Source organism: Meyerozyma guilliermondii, genomic scaffold (genome assembly GCF_000149425.1).
Source record: "Meyerozyma guilliermondii ATCC 6260 scaffold_3 genomic scaffold, whole genome shotgun sequence".
NCBI classification, from domain to species: Eukaryota; Fungi; Ascomycota; class Pichiomycetes; order Serinales; family Debaryomycetaceae; genus Meyerozyma; species Meyerozyma guilliermondii.
In genome coordinates, this window is record NW_001809798.1 from 229513 (window position 1) to 250194 (window position 20682).

The 20682-nt window shown below is 43.2% G+C and overlaps 11 protein-coding genes across 11 annotated transcripts; 4 read left to right on the forward strand and 7 right to left on the reverse strand. All coding sequences in view use genetic code 12, as the record gives it.

Annotated features, from left to right (window-relative positions):
• Positions 1-217: 217 nt before the first annotated feature.
• On the forward strand, positions 218-1111 carry PGUG_02431 (DUF3112 domain-containing protein; the record flags this gene model as incomplete). Its single annotated transcript, XM_001484652.1, has 1 exon — positions 218-1111. The coding sequence occupies one exon, from the start codon at positions 218-220 to the stop codon at positions 1109-1111; it is 894 nt and encodes a 297-aa protein (XP_001484702.1).
• On the forward strand, positions 1071-1571 carry PGUG_02432 (uncharacterized protein; the record flags this gene model as incomplete). The annotated part of the gene is made up of 1 exon (XM_001484653.1): positions 1071-1571. The coding sequence occupies one exon, from the start codon at positions 1071-1073 to the stop codon at positions 1569-1571; it is 501 nt and encodes a 166-aa protein (XP_001484703.2).
• Positions 1572-1598: 27 nt separating this feature from the next.
• On the reverse strand, positions 1599-3320 carry NDE1 (NADH-ubiquinone reductase (H(+)-translocating); the record flags this gene model as incomplete). The annotated part of the gene is made up of 1 exon (XM_001484654.1): positions 1599-3320. The coding sequence occupies one exon, from the start codon at positions 3318-3320 to the stop codon at positions 1599-1601; it is 1722 nt and encodes a 573-aa protein (XP_001484704.2).
• Positions 3321-3662: 342 nt separating this feature from the next.
• On the reverse strand, positions 3663-4196 carry PGUG_02434 (ESCRT-I subunit protein; the record flags this gene model as incomplete). The annotated part of the gene is made up of 1 exon (XM_001484655.1): positions 3663-4196. One exon carries the CDS (start codon positions 4194-4196, stop codon positions 3663-3665), a length of 534 nt encoding a protein of 177 aa, XP_001484705.2.
• A 119-nt stretch (positions 4197-4315) lies between these two features.
• PGUG_02435 (uncharacterized protein) lies at positions 4316-6145 on the reverse strand (the record flags this gene model as incomplete). Its single annotated transcript, XM_001484656.1, has 1 exon — positions 4316-6145. The coding sequence occupies one exon, from the start codon at positions 6143-6145 to the stop codon at positions 4316-4318; it is 1830 nt and encodes a 609-aa protein (XP_001484706.2).
• A 208-nt stretch (positions 6146-6353) lies between these two features.
• BMT7 (Bmt7p) lies at positions 6354-8327 on the reverse strand (the record flags this gene model as incomplete). The annotated part of the gene is made up of 1 exon (XM_001484657.1): positions 6354-8327. One exon carries the CDS (start codon positions 8325-8327, stop codon positions 6354-6356), a length of 1974 nt encoding a protein of 657 aa, XP_001484707.2.
• A 343-nt stretch (positions 8328-8670) lies between these two features.
• Positions 8671-11115, reverse strand: MBP1 (transcription factor; the record flags this gene model as incomplete). The annotated part of the gene is made up of 1 exon (XM_001484658.1): positions 8671-11115. The coding sequence occupies one exon, from the start codon at positions 11113-11115 to the stop codon at positions 8671-8673; it is 2445 nt and encodes an 814-aa protein (XP_001484708.2).
• A 499-nt stretch (positions 11116-11614) lies between these two features.
• On the reverse strand, positions 11615-12655 carry PGUG_02438 (uncharacterized protein; the record flags this gene model as incomplete). The annotated part of the gene is made up of 1 exon (XM_001484659.1): positions 11615-12655. One exon carries the CDS (start codon positions 12653-12655, stop codon positions 11615-11617), a length of 1041 nt encoding a protein of 346 aa, XP_001484709.2.
• Positions 12656-12928: 273 nt separating this feature from the next.
• Positions 12929-14041, forward strand: PGUG_02439 (uncharacterized protein; the record flags this gene model as incomplete). Its single annotated transcript, XM_001484660.1, has 1 exon — positions 12929-14041. One exon carries the CDS (start codon positions 12929-12931, stop codon positions 14039-14041), a length of 1113 nt encoding a protein of 370 aa, XP_001484710.2.
• A 331-nt stretch (positions 14042-14372) lies between these two features.
• EGD2 (Egd2p) lies at positions 14373-14822 on the reverse strand (the record flags this gene model as incomplete). Its single annotated transcript, XM_001484661.1, has 1 exon — positions 14373-14822. One exon carries the CDS (start codon positions 14820-14822, stop codon positions 14373-14375), a length of 450 nt encoding a protein of 149 aa, XP_001484711.1.
• An 846-nt stretch (positions 14823-15668) lies between these two features.
• PGUG_02441 (uncharacterized protein) lies at positions 15669-20177 on the forward strand (the record flags this gene model as incomplete). The annotated part of the gene is made up of 1 exon (XM_001484662.1): positions 15669-20177. The coding sequence occupies one exon, from the start codon at positions 15669-15671 to the stop codon at positions 20175-20177; it is 4509 nt and encodes a 1502-aa protein (XP_001484712.2).
• Positions 20178-20682: the final 505 nt, after the last annotated feature.

Sequence of the window (20682 nt, forward strand, 5' to 3'; positions counted from 1 at the left end):
TAGATAATTTCCCCACCTCAAACCTATTTGACTGGCTTCCAATTCTGGTGCAAAAGACAAACTTAGCCGCGCGACACACACTATACCCCAAAATGTCGAAAGGGCCCAGCGCACATGCAGGCGCTGCATTTTTCTACCGATTAGGAAATTCTTGAAAAGCGGAGAAGATCATATAAAATATACAAACTATACACTTTCGTCCTAATTCACCAACAACATGAGTGAGAGTGATCAAGCTCCCATGCACGGGCTCCTCTTGCTCTTGCAGGCATTGAACAATGGAGCAGATATGGGAACTGGAATTCTTCAAGTAAAGGGCCAAGCAATCAATCTTTTGGGTCCCAATCTTCCAGAATCGTTAAAGATGTATGCTATTGGCAGGCAAAACAATCTTCTTGGAAGTTATCCTACCCAGAAAGACCTTGCCCCATCGATAGTATTCTGTGTGTTATTCTTTTTGATTGCTGTAATGCATTTTGTCATTTGGATAATCAACTTCAAACGAGGTCATTATTTCTGGTTATCCCTTGTTTGGGTGGCCTACTGTGCCATGAGAATTGTGGGTTTTGCTTTGAGAGCATACTGGAGTTCGGACATTCTTCAGGTGAATTCTGGTATTGCCAGTGAAATTTTCTTGATTATTCCATCCATGGTGATTGTGTCATTTAACTTGATTTTGGCTCAACGGTTATTTACATGGCGACACCCGGTGGGTGGTAACAGAATGCTTTTCTGGAATATTATGTTCGTCTTATACTTCATTGTCTGTTTGGTGATTGCCATGACCATCGTTGCTGCAGCTGTGCCTTATCTTTATTTCTTGTCTTATCATGCATACAAAGCGTACAAGGAGGTGGTGATGGTTTCATCAGTGTTAATTATATTATACTCTTTGACAGCCATTTCCTTGATTGGATTGTCGTACTTTTTCAAACCAACGAGAAAGGATGAAAATTTGTACACATACCAACCTTGGTGGGTTGAATCGTTTCACCCATTTTACTTTGTACAACCTCATGCTGCTCAGAAAGCAGAGGAGACTTTCATGAAGAGAAACCACAACCACCGTCATGCAAAAGCGAGTCATTGCCGCTACCCATCATCATTATAACATGGTTCAAGGTTTGTCCAACCAGAGAGGTGAGTTGGGTCATAATACATCTTTGATGATTTTGTGTGTTACCACCTTGCTTATCTTTGTGGGAGCTATTCTTCGGTCGGTTTCCGTCTTCCAAGCCAAGATTAGTGCTGAGGCAACAATCGTTTGTGAGCCAGTAGCCATCTATATTGTTTGGGGAGTCTTTGAAGTCATTGTTAATTTGTTGTATATCGTTGGCAGAGTCGACTTGCGTTTCTACAGACCAGATATACTACCAGCCAAGGTGCGGGCCATCATTACGGCTGAACAAAGTTACTACCCATCCGACAATGAGGATGATATGGAGAGCACGACTTCGTTCTCGGATCCTAATGAGTACACCCACCCACAATCAGCTCCTCAATACCACAACGATGAGAAGCTTGAAAAATACGAACTGTTCAATGACAGAGAGTCAGAATTTAATTTTTAGTTTATTAGAATACCACTTGAGAAATAATTATTCTTTTGAACAATCTCTTCCAAACATGGAAACCTTGAGCCAGTCCATACAAACGAGAATTTGGTTCTTGATGGAGAGACACATGTAAATGTAAGCAGATCTCCAGAACAAAAATGTGATTGTACCACCGGTAGAAACATTCGACCAATCGCCCCACACAAGATCGGCAACGGCTCTCTCAGATCCAATGTAAGCTAAAGATCCTTGATGGTTGTAGTGGAAGATAGGTAACTTGGCCTGCAAACGGTTAAGTTTCTTGGTCAATCTCTCAACATTGTCTTTAGGATCTGGGTGCTCAAGCTTGTACTTCAAAGTATCAATTTCGTGCAACTCTTCAAAGTGTTTACCCAAGAAAATACCCTCTTGGAATGCAACCTGAGCAGTAGGAGCGTATTTGGTAAAGGTACAATCTCCCAAGGCATAGATATTGTTTGTACCATCGACCAAAAGTCTATCATCAACTAATAAACCACGCTTAGCATTACGTTGTTCATCAATCTTTGAAATCAACGAACGAACAATACCTCTTGGTGCATTACCAGTGGCCCAGATCAACATACCATAAGGAAATTCAACGTACTCATCCTTTCCGTTCACCTTGTGGGTACCCATAACCATTCTATCGTCAACTTTCTTGATCATAGTATTAGTTCTCAAATCGATATTGGTGTCCTGGAATACTTGCTCAGTGTACTCGACCAATTTTTCACTAAAGGTGTTCAACACTTGAGGTAATGCTTCCACAAGGGTGATCTTCAATTCAGAGGAAACTTCGGGCATCCATTTTTTCAAGTCTTGGTCAATGTAGTCTTGCAACTCACCAGCAACCTCAACACCAGTAGGACCACCACCACAAACGACAACGCTAAGCAATCTCTTTCTCTCTTCGTCTCCCTTTGGCAAAATGTTGGCTGCTTCGATAAGATCCATCAAACGTCTTCTAATGGTGACTGCATCACTGATCTCCTTCAAGAAAACAGAGTGGGTCTCCACACCGGGAATTCCAAAAGTCGAAGGCTGGGCGCCAACACCCACAACCAAATAATCGTAATTGAGCGAGGTTGAGATTTCTTCTACACCTCCGTAGTCGGCGATTGTCGATTTGGAGGAGCTGGTATCGGAACCAGAGTGACCAGAATGAACGGTGGTGGACTGCTTGATGGTAATTTTCTGTTCAACGGGGTCAATTTCCGTGGCTTCGGCTTCCAAGTAAATAACTTCTCCCTTCAGCTTACGGGTGATGGTACGCACAGGTTCAATAATGGATCTAATTTCAACAGTACCTGTAGGGCAGGAAGGTAACAATGGGGTGAAAAGGAAGTAGTTTCTAGGAGAAACAATCACTACGTTGTACAACGAGGTGTCCAAATTCTTGAGCAAAGAAATAGAACCCCAACCAGAACCCAAAATCACGATGGTTTTCTTCTTTTGACCATTTTCGAAAAATGGAACTTGCTTTACTTGATCAGCAGGATGCGAATCTTGATAAACATGGTAGCCGAGCAATCCTCCCGTGACTAACACGGAAAGAAGCCCGAGTCTCTTGGTGTTTTTCCAGATCTTCAGCAATCTACTTGGAGATTTCTTGACGGGAAAGCCGTTGAGAAGACGAGCAGTTGACGACAACTGACGAAGTTGTAAAGCCCTTTCATTAACGAGAGGAGACACCCGAGATGAGGGAATAGATCCTGGAAGTCTGCGAGCTCCAAGCCGTATCATTGTGGAACAATTGCAGACACAAATGGATTTAAAGCAAAATTTCGCTCCTGGATGTGCACCGATGTTCGGTGCATTGGTTGCCGTAACTCCGGCCCGCAATCTGCCGCACCGGTAGTATCGGTTGATAAGGCTTAACCGTTGCGGTAATAATAGGTCCACGGAAAATGGTCCAGCCTCATATATACAGCGCGGATAGCTTGCCGCTGGCTTGTTAGCAAACAGGTCTCCACTTATTATGGAATATTATCCAGCGTGTTCATCATTGTGAAACGGGTTTAAATGTATCGGGTGAACGGAATCGTGTGCCATTAATTGCTTTGCCAGTAAGCGGGGTCAATTGGTTCAGATAAACCCAGTGACTCTATCTTCGTCCCATCGGTTCAATTTCTCTCGGCGTAAATGATATTTTTTTCGCAGAGCTCGAAATTGCTCGAGTGTCGTTTCGAGATCATTATGGTCTTTTCCCACATTCTGAACTATTTTGTAGCCCTCCTGGTCCAGGCTCTCTACAAGTTTCTTGAACTTGGTTTTCAAAAAAGTTTGATTGAAATTTGCAGCTAAGAGCTGGTAATGGTATGTCTCCAAGTTGATAAATTCTTGATGTAGCTCCTTGATTTTGGCCAATTGCTCCTCTATAGTCTTAGCTGTATCCTCGTACTCGTTGATCATGGTAGTGATCTCATTCAATTGCTCAATCAGTTTATTGACCACGTCTCTTAGCTGTGCTTGGTGCTGCTTATAGCCATCAAGAGTCTTGATATACCCACTAACTAGTTCATGCAGCTGTAGAAATTGCGTTTTTATGGTATAAGGAAGAATTTCAAGCTGGTGGGGGACTTTTAAAGGCGTCAAGTCGGCCAAGGAAAGTGGTTTCATAAATATCTAATGATTTTGCGAACAGTGAATAGTTAACCCCACGCTTACGTCAGATGGCTGCAATATTACGGTGATTAGAAGTTTCATCAATTAAGGTATCGTAACTCATGTCTAGGTGTCTATTGTTGTTTGAGTTTCCTCTTTAAGCGCTGCAAGTTTTTTTGGTCTCGTTTGGCTTGACTTTGCTCCATTCTCTGATTGGCCCAAAGTCGCACTCTTTCGCCATAGATGTAGCAGAAGATTGGAAATGGGACTCCAAGCACCAAGCCAATAAATGCACACATCGTGTTACCCCACCCGTAGTTGAGTCTAGCGTACATCTTTGATGCGAAAAGTGGGAACGCAAACCCAAAGAGTGACCGAAATAATGCTGCTGCCGCAACAGATGAGGCTGCGAATCGGGGATTCATGTCTATCAAGTAACCTTGAAGCGACTGAAATACACCAACAAGACCAAAAGCAAAAATCGCAGATCCAATTCCGGGCATTATCCAGTGCAATTTGTACTGGGCCGACCATCCGTACCAAACCAATCCAATGGGGATAATGATGGAAGTTGCAAACAAACATGGAAGTCTGTATTCGGGTTTTTGCTCTCCTCCATTCTTTTCACACAATCTAGTGTAAGTCTTGTTGATAAGAAGAGTCCACACAACGACACCGAGCATGAACCCTACGCCCATTGGGATGTACATGAGGCCAGTAATGCTCAGAGAAAACCCGTATTTGACCTTGAATATTTCGGGAAATGTAACAATCATCAAGTACATGAACCCATAGGTAAATGCCATGAACGATCCAAGCCCTATAATCATGGGGTGTGTGAACAACAACATGACTGGACGAGTCATCGTGAGCATGACTTTGCTAAGAAAGGTCTCTCCATCAGCGATTTCATATATCGTGTGTAGGTTTTTGTTTCCTGTTTCCTTTCTTAACCTGCGAGCTTTTTGTTTGAGTAAGGTCGGTGAGTAAGTCTCGCGATAGAAAATGGTTCCAACAATGGCCACAGCACCGTTGAAAATGCACAAAATGTAGAACACCCATCTCCAGTCTTTATGGTCCACAATAAACCCAGCAATAACTGGTGCTATAACAGGTCCCAATAGCGGTGCAAGGGAGAACCCTGCTAAGGCTGTGGTTCTCTGTTTGGCTTCAAAGAGATCAGAAATCACTCCAGCACCAACATTGATAGGACTAGAACCGAAGAGACCGCCAACAAACCTGAATACCATCATCTGAGCAGTGTTCTGAGAGAAAGCACAGCCAATGTTGAAGAATAATGACATCCAAATCGAAACATCGAGAACCACTTTTCTTCCGAATAAATCATTTTCACTAAGTGGGGCAATAATTAAAGGACCCATTGCCCATGCAAGAATTTGTATAGATATCATCATAGCCTGAACAACGTTTGAGGTGATACCAAAGTCTTTGGATATGTGTTCCACTGCGGGAGAAGGCATTGACGATGACATTGGCGATACAACGGTGTAGAGAGACACAAATGCTATGAGGTACAGTTTAGTTGCAATTGACCAGTTTCTAGGATCTTCAGGGTCGTCATACCCGTCCCAAGTCACAAGCTCGGGATCTATATCGGCAAACTCTTCGCCGGCATTGTCTACAGGGACTGCTGATTCTGGTAAGTTTGGGAAATCAAATGCTTCATTTTGTGCTTTTTGTTCGAGTTCAGAAAGAATAGTTTTTCTTGTCAATTCTCTCTGGATCCTTATTTCTTCAGAATCCAAGTCACAATAAATATCTTTCTCGGAATACCCTAAGGATCTCGTACTTTCATACGATTTTCTAGAAGCAGTAGATCCTCGACGAAAACCATCTTTTTGTGGTTGACCAGTAAATGCCATCGGTTGCACCGTCTCATTCGAAGACGAAGCTGATAACTCATGAGATGAGTTTAAGGTTTCACTCTTCACACTCGTGGACATTTGGGATCTACAAAAAACAAATTAGTTTGGCCTTTATATATATGGCTGCAGTTGCAGCCCGGCCAGGCGCGGTTACCTGTTCCGGATCAAAAGTTTTTTCGCAGCTAAAACTTAACGTGCGCTGAGCCGCTCGGTTATTGACGGAGTCCATCGTGACACACCCGTTACACCACTTGGGTGCAAATCGGTTCCAATCGGTTCCAATCGGTTAGTCCTTCTTTTTGTATTCTGTAACCCCTCCGTGAGCCTCAGCAAATCGCACACAATATTCTTGACTTGCTTTTGCCGCACAAATATTGTTGTAGTCAAAGCCGCGTTGCTGGAACTTATCGTCTGAAGTGATGACAGTGGCTTCGTCAAATAATGAAGGAATATTGAGAATATAGTCGAGCAATCCCCTCACATGGACAATGCTGACATCAATGTCACCACCAGAGAGGGTGATGCCCATGTAGTCTTCGAATTCAACGGGGATAGCTTCTCTTTTGTATTCTTGCTTCATTACCTTGCCAGCAGTTTTGTCTGCAATCTCTTCGTCGGTAGGAATTACAGAGTAGAATTGGCGACGATACAGAACATTGTTCTTGAGGATCGCACTAATTCCCCAGTAAGCAATGGAATTGGGGATGAGAACACTTCTGCCCACACATTGCTTTGGTTCGGGTTCAATTAATGTACCATCGGACAGTATTTTAGGCATGTACCATTCTGGCGCCGTAATGTCAAAGTCAAAGTATTCTGAAACGTCCGCTACTTTGTAGTAATACTTCTTTGTCTCTGGGTTGTAGTCTTCGATGAACACAATGAGGTTGGGTCTGTACATCGATTCTCCGCATCCACATTCCTTAAGATGTGTCCGTGCCCACCCGACAAATACCTTTCTGTTCTCAGGAAATTGATATAAATTCCGGACGTGCTCAGGAACTTGGTCGTCTATAGGAAGCTCCATGAGCTGGGTACCCCCACGCAAGGGACCTGGTACCTTGGTATTCTCGTACAATGGGTCACACAAGCCGTCTTCAAGCGAGCAAGTCATCACTTCAAGTGGGTCCATACTTGAAACAAAATTGATCTTTTCTTCATTTTGACATTGTCTTCCAAAAAATGGTGTCCAGTTTTTCTCGATGTATCCAAATTTTCCTGATCTTCTCTTTAAGATCTGAAGGTCGTCGGAAAATGGCTTGTACGAGTGCATCACTCTCTTCACTAACTTGTGATTTTTCATATTGAACACAATGATGGGCTCGACCTCTCCTTGGCTGTTCGTACGTCCAATGATCCGAGGATCTTCAGGTCCCCAGTAGTATTTGCCATTATCAACGTGCATGTGGTAGTCAAAGGAAATGGGTAAGAAGGAGGGAAACTTGATGTTTCTGGTTGATTGCTTCGTGTCCAACGTCAACTCAGATTTGGTTCCATCAGCATTGATGACTGATTTCGTGACTATCTCTTCGTAAGGAACTTTGAGATGAGTCTCGGGTACCTCTTCCCAATTTTTATCAAAGAGTTGCACGTATAAGAAACTCGCAAATGCCTTATTGGGGATCCCTGAAGGTGACCACATCACTCGACTCACCATAAAGTGCAAGCCATATTGAGGGAGCCACACTGATGAGCCCGCAAATCGATGCCACTGTTTTTCTGCAGGTATCGACGGTTTGAATTTCTTGTTGGCCTCCGCCAAAAGCTGTGAATAATTCTCATTGCTCGCCAATGCTGCTTGCAAAGTTTCGTAATCAGCATTGAGGAATTTTTGTTGTGTGTACATCAACGATCTTTCGTATTGAAGACTCTTACACATCGATTCCTCGCTAAATGTGTAGTCTGCTGACTTTCCAACGATCAACGTATGAGGATCAGTGAAAGTTTTCAATGGATTGGCACTGAAAACTCCGTTACTGCGATATTCCTTGCTCAAAGGAAAGCCCTCGTCCCCTGTATCCACCGGTCCCGGTGTTATAGAGTCAATGTCGGTGGTTACCTCTTCGGAAACCGTTTGTTTCACTCTCGTAGAGCCATCTTTTTCGCCTTTTTTCGGAGCAAAGAGATTACTTACGGTCAAAGATTCCCGTGACGGAGCCCACGATTTGACCAGCGCTTCGGAAGACGTGGCTATAAGAACCACTATGACCATGGCAGCGGCCATAGCCAATAGGATCCTGAAATATCGTCTCCCAACCATCGTTGTTGGTGGACTGAAACAGGAGAAACGGAAGTAGATTCAAGTGTCGCGCGCGAAAAATAAGGTGGATCTGTGACTGCACACAAGCGAACGGCTGCAAGAGGAGATATTAATAGTACTACCTAAGAGAAGCGCCATTGCCTTGTTTGGGTTAGTGTAGAAGCTTTCAGTCTCTACTAGAATACTTTGTAATTGATCTAGAACCCTCAAGGAGCCCAATTTTTACAATCTGTGACGCGGCTAAATTGTCGTACCTGCAGCAGGTCGATGCGGCTACAGGTGTCAAGAGTCCCACGAATTATATATTATGTTCGTCCGATTATAATACAATATTAATACAACGTCAGCTATTCGGTTTGGAAAGCGACAGCTCAATGAGGTCGATGGAGGATTCCACCTCCTTCATACTCATGCCACAACAAAGCGAGATGAGTTTGCAATACTTGTAGAGTTTGTCTTCTTGAGGAAATGTGGAAATTATTCCTTCATCATCACCGTTTGTGTTGGTTTGGTCCATGTTTTCCTTTACGTCATCCATGCTGATTGTCATTGGCACCGCACGTCTTTCCTCGTACAACTTGTCGAGCAACTGTTGTCTCTTTTGTATGAGTTTTTGCAATTGGATTGCCTGTTGGATAGGTGTGGTATTGCGTGCAACAACTTTTCCTTCTTCTTCTATCTCCTTTGACCTTTCTTCAATCCGCTTATTCTGCACCAAGTGTTCCAACTTTTTGAGTTTCAGAAAGCCTGTTTCTAGTTCATTTTTCTGCTGTAAAACTTGAAAGCAGAGATCATTGTGCAATCTATGAATCTCATCTTGTATAAGCTCGTCTCGTGTAGGATTAGGGTTTGCTTCGTTCTCGTCCACAAGGTACTCGAGTTTGAAATACTGCAAGATCTCTCTCTGAGATTCCACCCTTCGTTTACCGCTGTGACCCACGGCCAGAAAATAGGATCTGAGTTGAGCATCTTGATCAATTAGTTCTTTCTCCATTGAGTAAGATAGTTGGCTGAGGCGTTCAGCGATCAAATTCGAGGCATTATTCTGTGCTTTAATTGCCATCTTGGTCATGTGGCTCTGGGTATCAAAACTCATGGTGCTGCCTGCAAATGCTATGTCATGTACTCCTAAACCATCCACGCCAATTTTTTTTGAATCTGAGTCTAATCTCAAGACATAATTGAAAGTTGCGAGATAATCTTCCACGCTATAAGATACCAAGTTTTTCAAAGAAAAGTCGATATAGCTGTGATATGCAATTAGTACCTTGATTAGCTTTTTCCGTAAATGATAGGCTGCAATGTGAAATGCTGTGTTCCCGTTGACATCTTGATGGTTAATGAATTTGTATATCACAGCCCTTCGATTACTGTTTAATGAAGTAGTTTTGGATTTACTCTTGTGTTCTGGTGGCAGTCCCTCTTTCTCATACTGAATGAGGCGCTCAATCAAAGATTCAAGATAGTATTTAGCAAATCTTTCTTTCTTTCCATCGTCATTTGTTTCAAGAGATGCCTTGACAATATGATGGAGGACAGTCATGCCCGAGCTATCGACCAGAAGAATTGAGTCAAATAAAATCTCTAGCAATGCCGGGAAATTTTTCCACTGGTAAGCATTGCTGAACTTTACTGCAAACATGAGTGGAGTTTCGCCATGAGAATTTTTCACGTTGGCTGTGAGGTAGGAACTGAATGTGGAAAGAAGGAAGTGGATGGCAGTGGTGTTGGCCATCGAGCAAGCCCAATGGAAGATGGTGTTGCCGTCATTATCGATTCCTCGAGTGATATTAATGCTAGACAAAGGTTGGGGTGGGGATGATAGTTTTGGAGGAATTTGTTCGGATCTCACCTTGTCTTCCAAAAAGTAATTGAGGAGGCTGTTGAAATATTCATCGTGAACCAGGTCGTTTCTGGAAGCCAGAGTAGCCATATGATGGTATTGCAGAAGACTGTATGGGTCGCTGTTGGTACTGTTCATGCTAGCCATGCCATTGAACGATCTTTGGGGCCGGTCATAATGCCTATCAAAGGAAGCCCTTGGAGTAGCAAACCCTAAATCTCGTCCACTCATCAATGCATCTTCTTCTTGGTCGATATCCTCGTTGTCTCCTTCATTGTTGTCTTCGTCGCTGTCATCGGTGCTTTCCACCTCGAGGTCTTCCTCTTTAACATTCAAGCCACCGCTCATGGCTTGGATCTCGTCCTGTTCTGTGTCTTGTCGAGACACGGGTGCTATTGGTTCCGACCTTCTAGAAGTTCGTTTCAACAGAGGATGCTGTCTGGGGTATAAGTCGACTTCCGGGGCCAGTCGTTTTGGGCGGCCTCGTCTTTTGGGTTCGGTACTGGCGGTTTTAGTTGCTTTGGCAGCAGGTACCAGTCCAGTACTCAACTGTCGTCTTGCCACATTAGATGCCGAAGCATGGCTATGTTTGGGTGCCGGTGGTGGTGTGTCGGACTTGCCTTCTACGTACTCAAATTCAAAGATAGGCTTGAGCACATCGTATACGCCGAAAGACTGGGCAATTTCGGCGCCGAGATTCAAAGGTACATAGGTTCCTTGATATTTTCCATATCCACCCTGAACCTTCTCGTGTATCCCCGTTTGGACGTCTTTTTCTAGTATTCTTGTTCGTTTGGCTTTCGGAAACCGAGCGATTTTCAATATATGGGTAGCATTAATCCACGAATCCAGCTTTCGTCTCATTATAGGGCCCTCTGATGTGACGAACTCAAACACAGGGACGTTGGAGTACGTTGCCGAGTAGATTTGGGTGTCCATGGCCATGATATTAGCTGAAGTTTATGGTTGTTTTTAGTAAGGCGTTGATGAATAATGAACGTTAACGAATAATGTGACAAATTTTTTTCACCACTGGGTGGTCACTTGGAATGATCAAAGCAACTTCTACGTTTCTAGCCACCCCCGTTCAATTGATCTCAACCAAATGAACCAAAAGGTATATGACCCGAGCAGTTTTGTGTAAGGAACGAAGGGGTTGTGATTAAAGTACTGCATTTCGATGAAGAGGTGTGCATACAGGAGAGAAGAGGATGGACAGTAATGTAAGTTCATTATTTTAATTTAGGTTGTATTTGTCACTTGTCGGTTATTATTGATTTTTTTTGGTTATTGTTGGTGATTTGCTTGGTTCATTGATCCTTTATTTCTTGTTTGTTGTAATTTTCGTTTTTCTCACCTATATACCTAATTGCAAATTCTTCAAATTATCCAATTTGTATATCTGTTAATTTTATTGTCTCTTATATAGTTACAACGTATCTCCTCACCACCCGGAAACCAAACGAACAAGTCGATGGACCATCAATGACACCAATAGAAATAGTACAAAGAATCCCCACAACATGTATCGTGACATGGACTTGATGCTTAAGGCGGAGAACTGGCTTTCAGAAAGAGGAATGCTCACCACATGCTCGGCCGCTTGGAAGCAGATGTTTCGTCTGCGGACAATCTGGCAATCTTGAGGATCTACATCTCGTTTGAGAATGGCTTTCCCCAATAGAATACTAGTGTATTGCTGCAATGAAGGGTCGAACGTACGGAAAAGTGTCCTTAAGATGGTAGACTCTCGTTCGATGCCAGCGGTGATTTTTTCAATTTTTCTCAATTGTTTTGACACAGAAGAATTGATTTGGTCCGAGCCACATATCGACTCGACATCATCAGTTATGGTGGTTAACTTGAACAAGTACAACGACTTGGCAAGCAGATGCTGAAGTGACTTTGTATGGCTGGCAAGAAACGGAATAAGGAGTTTCTTGAGATTATCAAAGTCACTGAAAAAGATATCGATGCAATTGAGCGTCTTGGTGGTGGCATCGAACACCTCGATGGCAGATTCCACGGAAAGCATGCACATTTTTTTCACATAGCCCTCGTACAAGCGGTTTTCCCATAGTCCTCGATTCTGGACTTGAAACTCATCCTTCATTTCTCTGGACTCCGGACCTAAAAGGGCATTGAAGTCCTGCTCTAGCATTAAGAGGTGGTGTTTTGTTCGGTTCGTCATACTGGTGATGTCGTCGTAGTAGGGGATCTTCCGGAGAAGCGTGCTGTAGATAATGGCTATGTCACAGTAAAGATGAATGATGCGTTTGAGCCTAATAAGGTAATTGAAACTGGCTTCGTTTAAACAAAAACGCAATAGTCGAGGGTGGGCGGAGAGTATTTGGAAATCAGCACCATCCCTGCTCTCGGCCTCGAGCTTGATAATATGACCGCCAACTTTGTATGGCATCGCAATCAACAGCGATAGGGGTATTTGTGGCAGAACTCTTAAACTATCGCAGCACCTGAATCTCATCTCGAGCAAGTCGCCGTCCTGCAGACAGCCCGAGACGGCATGACAAGAGGATACGAGAAACAACTATTCTGAAAACCGAAAGCGACGATTGTATGAGTAGAAAAGCTGAGTTGAGTATTGGCTCAGCCACTGAATCATATAATATGCACGATTCCGCCCCTTGGCACTTTTTTCCTTATATCTGGAGAACCTTCCCCACACGACTTATCTGCAGTACGTTCGATTTTGTCACCGAATTCAGTGTGAGTGAGATGGCGTACGAGTGAGTTGCTAATGGGAGTTTTTGACCTTTTCCGGTCAAAGGGCTTTGACCCAGACACTTATGAGCGCGAACTCACCGCATTGAACAAGGAAATCAACTCGATTCTGATCCAGAAACGTCGCATCGACCAGCAACGAAAACTGGTGGTTTTCAAAGTCAGATTTATGGCCTCAGTTCTGTATTTATTGATCATGTATTACAATTATTTCATGGCACCACCTACTATGGGCAAGAACTTCATCCAGCGGTTTGTGAGGAGTCAAACGAAATACCAATTGCTATTTTATATAGTGTATCCAGTGGTTGGATATGCTGTAATTCGAGCTTTGATTTTCTTCTACACTTATTTATACAAAAAGAAGGAAAAGCAACTTGATACGTTGCGGAAAAAGCTCAAGAAGAAGATTGACGACTTGAAAAAAATCACCAATTTCGAAACAACCAATAATCTCTTGACCAAATTTGGCACAGTAGTAGGTGATGGAACCACTTCTGGTGCTAATCTGGTATCCACACAAGCCAAAAACCGTAAGCAAGGAACAAAGGCAGCTCCAATGAATGCCCCTGTCACAAATAAGGGTCCATTGAATGCCGTAAATGACCCCAAAAATACCCTCGGAAAAGGACCCGGAAATGGCCTCGGAAACCGTCTCGGAGACGGCCCCATCCTTCCTCCCACTTCTCCTTTGGGATCACTGTCAGGTAAACTGTCAGCACGACCGGTTTCGGATCGATTGCTAGATCTACTTATTGGATCTGATAACAATGAGTCTGTGGAGGACCGATATGCCTTGATATGTCGCAATTGCTTCTCCCACAATGGCCTCGCACCTCCAGGAAGCAAGGATCCATTCAGCGTGGTTTATTTGTGCCCAAAGTGTGGGTTTATCAATGGTGATGAAAAGAAAGTGAATCACCTCAAGGGCATGGAGAAAGACGACAAAGAAATGGAACAAGAAAAGGTTTCTTTGGAAGAAAAGGTTGAAGAAAAAGGTGTTCTGGAAGAAAAAGCTGATCAGCAGGACGAAGCTAGCTCTAAAATTGAATCTAGCATGTCTTTCCCAGAAGAAGTCAGCAAGCACCTGGAAAAGGCAGCATCCACTGCATCAGAGAAACTCTCATGATTGGACTTCAATTCTCCATATTTGGCTTCTTTACGTCAACCACACAATCACTACATGATTCAATGAGGAAATCATCGATCAGTACATCTATACAATGCTCATATCGCGACCTTCAATAGACTGACTCAAGCCGCCTTTAACTAGCTCATCTTTTATTCCAAAAGCCATGCAAGCTTTCTACCATAGCTTTCTACATTCTCTCACCATTGGCAATGATTTGGTACTCACAACTACTATGAACTCTAAGACAACTCCCATGATGGCATTGACCATATCTCCCTTGTGAGCTCTCAAAGCCTTTACAGCCTTGGCACGAGAAACTTGTGTCTGTTCAAACAATGATCTCGATATCTTTCGAGTCCAAACCAGTTTCGTCTACCTCACCTTCATCTTCCTCAACAGTCTTGTCTTCCAAAGAAGCGTTTTGCAAGTCATTGGTGATGGACTCTGGAGACTTGTCAGCGGTTTCGGCATCAGCAGCAGCCTTGGTAAGAGCCTCTTGTTGCTCTTGTTGAGCTTGAGCCTCGGCAATTCTCTTGTTCATGTCGTCGACCTTGGCCTCACCGAAAACAACATAGGTACCAGCAGCAGATTTGAACACATCTGGTTGCTCAATAGCGTAAATGAGGTTTCCCTTTTGCTTGAAGGTGACTCTGGTAATACCAGGAACTGGCTTCAAGTGCAATTTCTTGATCAATTCTCTGGCCTTCTTCTCGTTCTTGGACAAGATGGTGACATCAGCACCTTGGGGAATTTCTTCTGGGATTTCTTCGATTGACATTGTTGAATGGGTTGTTACTGGTGGGGAATTTTTCACTGAGTCGACGAATCGAGTTACCCGGCACCGGTCGCATTTCGGTGCTACATCGGTGCACCTCGACCTTCTCGAAAACTAAGCGCCGCTTCGAGGCATCTGCAGTACCAGAGTCCCCAGCACCTGCTTGGGGTATACGGGCAAGTTTCAAATTGGGTTTCGCAATCCAGAACACAAGACCAGGCATATCTAGCTGTTCCGCTTATTACATACTTGAATCTTGTATTTGGGTTCTTGCCTCGTACCAATTATACCATGTCGGCTCGGCTCCGATTAACTCCGTATAAACACCGGCGCCAAAAAGGACCAAAACGTGGTAGGAAGTACGAAATGTCAATTTTTCTCCATTATTCCAAGAAAAGTTGACCCGTTGAGTAAGTGGCTCGGTAATTACCAGTATCCGAATACTATCCGTTTTTTTCGTAGTTTGCGACCGTTGTTCTTTGCACCTGTCATTATGTAGCCGCTCTAATCTCCTGCACGCAGGTTAATCTCAAATGCGGATTGTTTCGGTTTATTCACTCAACTTTGTTAGTCAGCTCGTTGTATATCAACCAGCAAGTAGTTTCACGGCCTCAAAAGCTACTACAAGGTAGTACAACCACTTCCGGAGTATACTAAGCTCTTTGTTTTGGTCCAGCTGTCTTGCAATATTGCTTTTCGATCTTCGTCTTGCTGCGCCATCTTCCTACATTTTGTTGCTAATATTCGTTTCTGGCACTTTCAGGAGTGAACTATATTTATTAGTGTGATACCCCTGTTACTTACATATCCCTGAGTTACTCCAACATCCTAAGTGAGGAAATTGTGGTGATGTCGGAGAGAAATTCTCAAAAGAATGACTCGGCTAATTCAGGGTCTGATGGTCCGGAAACGGCACAGTCATCTTCCGAGTACAACTCATCGACTTTAAAAGTTCCGGATAATTTCAATAGGATTAATGATCTTTTCACCGCAAAACCACCGGATTTCAAACTGCGGGTGCAGACCATGCTATACAATAAAGGACTCCATTCCCGACCAAAATACTTGAATGACATATATCAAACAATTCCTCGTACGGTATATGTCAACCAAGAGCTCCCAGATGCCATGAAAGATGTGCATGGTCACCCACGCCTCACCTACCCAAGAAACAAAATCAGAACTACAAAGTATACCCCCATCACATTTTTGCCCAAGAATATAATATTTCAGTTCACCAACGTTGCAAATACGTATTTCCTTGTGATGATTATTCTTAGTGCATTTCAGATCTTTGGTGTGCAATCACCCGGTTTACAGGCCGTGCCGTTGGTGGTGATTGTAGTTATCACTGCCATCAGAGATGCCTACGAAGATTACAGCCGGGGGTCTAGTGACAATGAACTCAACAATTCGCCGATTCATTTACTCGTGGGGCTTGACAATCCTAATGTGGAGACAGACTACGTTGATCCCTGGAGACGCTTCAAAAAGGCAAGTACAAGAGTGACTCGACGTATCGGCAAGGCAATCGCACGAGGACTTATTATGACATTTGGTAAGAAAAAGAAGAAGCAAGAGGTGATCAGGAAGGAAAATGCAGAGAAAGAATTAGAGCTAAGAAGAGTTTCTACAGTTATTTCTGATACTTCTGATTTTGGGGAGCGGCCACGCATGTCAACTACTGATCGCTCTCACCGTCCGTTTAGAAAATCGCATCAGAGCCAACGTCACATTAGTCAACCGGTACCACATACAATCACTAATCCAAAACTCCAACAAGAGCACTCCGAGAAGGGAGCTAAAAACCCAAAGTTCAAGAATAGATCGTGGAAAGATGTCAGTGTCGGCGACTTCATCCGAGTACGTTCGGACGAGGAAGTTCCAGCTGACATTGTTATATTAGGCACTTCCGATGCCGAGGGCAATTGCTACATCGAGACGAAAAACTTGGATGGTGAAACCAATTTAAAGACAAAAAATTCTTTGGCTTGCGGCGGATCCTTGTCTCATGCTAACAGTTTAGGATTTAGCAAGTTTTGGATAGAGTGCGACGCACCAAATCCCCACTTGTATTCTTTCAAGGGAACACTTCACTATGAAAATTTTGACGAAAGTGGTCATATGGTTAATCCTGACGAAAAAGAAGCTGTTACCAACAACAATGTCTTACTTCGAGGCACCACCTTAAGAAATACCGCATGGGTCATTGGGGTGGTAATTTATACTGGTTCGGAAACCAAAATAATGCTTAATTCTGGCATAACCCCTACAAAGGCTTCTAGAATATCCCGTGAGTTGAACTTGTCAGTTGTCATTAATTTCGTTATATTGTTCATCTTGTGTTTTGTTTCAGGCCTTATCAACGGTCTCTTTTACGACAAGGAGCATGTTTCCCGAATATACTTTGACTTCAAGCCTTATGGTTCCACACCAGCTGTCAATGGTATTCTTGCGTTCTTTGTTACATTGATCATCTATCAATCGCTTGTTCCTATTTCACTTTACATATCGGTTGAAATCATCAAAACATTGCAGGCATTCTTCATCTTTGCTGACGTCAAGATGTATTATGCAAAGCTCGATTTTCCTTGCACTCCCAAATCATGGAATATATCGGATGACTTGGGACAAATCGAGTACGTTTTCAGCGACAAGACTGGAACATTGACTCAGAATGTTATGGAGTTCAAGAAGATGACCATTAATGGAACGTCATATGGCCTTGCCTATACTGAAGCACAACAGGGAATTGATAAACGAGAAGGCAAGGATATTGTTGCCGAAAACGAAAAATGGAGACAAATAATTCAAAAGGATAGAAGCGAGATGATTGAAAACCTTGTCAATAATAGTAAGAACAACCAGTTTCGAGAAGAAGCTCTCACTTTTGTATCTAACGATTACGTTAAAGACACTATGATGACCGAGGGCAACAGTGAGCAAAAAGCTGCGAACGAAACGTTCATGTTAGCGTTATCTCTCTGTCATACGGTGGTGACCGTAGAGGACGAGTCAGATCCTGATTACAAGATATTCAAGGCGGAATCCCCAGATGAAGCTGCATTGGTGTCTGTTTCCAGAGATTTAGGATTTGCTTTCCGTGATCGGTTTCGCAAAAAGCTCATTGTCGACATATATGGGGAAGGTCATGAATTCGAACTTCTCGAAGTCATACAATTCACCTCTGCCCGTAAGAGAATGTCTTGTATAATCAAAACTCCTGAGGGCAAGATTATAATGGTGACCAAGGGAGCTGATAATGTGATTTTTCAACGATTGGTGAAAGACACTGATCCTCAAGTTTTACAGAAAACTGCTTTGCATTTGGAAGATTTTGCCAAAGAGGGATTGCGTACTTTGGTTATCGCTCAAAAGGAACTTGATCCCTCGTATTATTCCAACTGGGTTGCTCGCTACAAGGAAGCCCTTTCTTCGATCGATGACTCAAGGGAAGAGTTTATTTCAGAATTGGAAGACGAAATAGAGCAGGGATTGTACTTGCTTGGTGGTACTGCCATTGAGGATAGATTACAAGACGGTGTTCCTGATTCTATCGCCTTATTGGGTCAAGCAGGTATTAAGCTTTGGGTCCTTACTGGCGACAGAATAGAAACGGCCATCAATATTGGATTTTCGTGCAATCTTCTCGGTAACCAGATGCAATTGTTAGTGGTGAGACCCGACCCTGAGAAAGAATATAATGTCAAACATCTTGATAATTTGCTCACGCAATATCTTCAAGACAGCTTTGGAATGCTAAGGGATAGTTCTAAATCGGTTGATGATTTGATCAAAGAAGATATCAAAGACCATTCCGTACCTGAGGATAGTGCTGCCTGCGTCATTGATGGAGCTGCATTAACCATTATCTTTTCTGATCTTAGTGAACAAAGTGAGGAGTTGCGTGACCTTCAAAAGAAGTTTCTTTTACTAGGCAAGCGCTGTAAATCAGTTATTTGCTGTCGTGTGTCTCCCTCGCAAAAGGCAGAGGTTGTAAAGATGGTAAAACAACAACTCAGTGTGATGACTCTTGCCATTGGGGACGGAGCGAACGACGTTGCCATGATTCAAGCGGCGAATATTGGAGTGGGAATTGCCGGAGAAGAAGGAAGACAAGCAGTTATGTCATCAGATTATGGACTTGGTCAATTCCGATTCTTAACAAGGTTATTGCTAGTTCATGGTCGTTGGTCTTATAAAAGGTTAGCAGAGATGGTGCCATGTTTCTTTTACAAGAACGTGGTGTTCACGCTCACCTGTTTTTGGTATGGAATCTTCAACAACTTTGATGGATCATACTTATATGAGTTTACTTTCTTGATGTTTTTCAATTTAGCCTTCACATCGCTTCCCGTTATTGTGTTGGCGGTCTTAGACCAAGACGTTTCTGATACCATTTCATTGTTGGTTCCACAGCTTTACCGTACCGGTATTTATCGGTTGGAATGGTCTCAGTTCAAATTTGCATGGTATATGATCGACGGATTGTATCAATCGGCGGTTTCATTTTTCTTTCCTTATTTGCTATTCTACAAATCGTTCCAAAACATGCAAGGATTGGCTGTGGATCATAGATTCTGGATAGGAGTATTGGTGGCATGTGTATCAGTTACGGCATGTAACTTTTATGTGTTGCTTCAACAGTACAGATGGGACTGGCTCACTCTCTTGATCGATGCTATATCTATCCTTCTTGTATACTTCTGGTCAGGAGTATGGAGTTCCAGAGTGTATGCTGGAGAGTTCTATAAGGCAGGTGCTCAAGTGTTGGGAACGCTTGCATGTTGGTGTGTTGTTTTTGTCGGAGTAGTTGTATGTTTGCTCCCAAGATTCACTCACGACTTCTTGAAGCGTAACTTCAAGCCACGGGATATCGATATCATTCGAGAGAGAGCCAGACATGGGGCCTACGAGGAATACTTTGAAGGTTACGACCCTACATCGTATGAGGATGTTGAGAGATTAAGAGTCTTGAAAGCGGTCATGGAGCGTCCTGAGATGCTTGATAAGATTGACCTCGAACAGCCAGACAGCGCTGGATTTGCTGAAAGCCATGAGCATGACTCTCCATTGGCAAAGACCTTCCACTCCATTAAAAGAAGAGCTACTGTATCCAGATCTCGAAAGAATACCGTCTCACGGTCCAGAAGAGATACTGTTAATGCCTATTTGAAGCAGCCAATGAATTTGGAGCAATTGAGACAGGAGATGATCAGAACTGGCGAATACCGCTCGTCAAGAAATTCCTTGGAACGTATAACAACGACACATGAATTGCCAGGATTAACTCGAGCTGAGACCTTACTTTCGTACCACACGAGGAACAGCATCAACCTCGACCGTAACGCTGTATAAATTTGTATGTAATATATTTGAGATGGGCCGATGTAGGTTAAGAAAGTTCGATATACTTTCTAAGGTAGAGCGCAGAGCCGCATCCCAGTACGGCGTTTTCGCAGTCAAAATTATATCGCGAAAGAAGTTGCAACATGAAGGTGGAAGCACCAACTAAAGTAACGTTAAACCAGCTTGAAAAGGGTGTCGAATTTAAAACCTTGGATGCGGCGTTCGGTCCTGAATCACTTGGTATACTTGTAGTTGAGGGACTCTCGGATGAGTTCCATCAGCTACGAAATGATGTCTTGAGACAACTTTCAATTTTGGCTAGACTTTCCAATGACGAATTAAGCAAGCTAGAAAACGAGGAGTCGATGTGGTTGACGGGCTGGTCATGTGGTAAGGAGAAGCTTGCTGACGGACGACCTGATACTTTTAAAGGATCGTTCTATGTTCAATTGTGCTTTCCACAAAGATGCCTTATTATTAGTGTCCTCCCTCAAAATATTGTTGATAAGTTTAA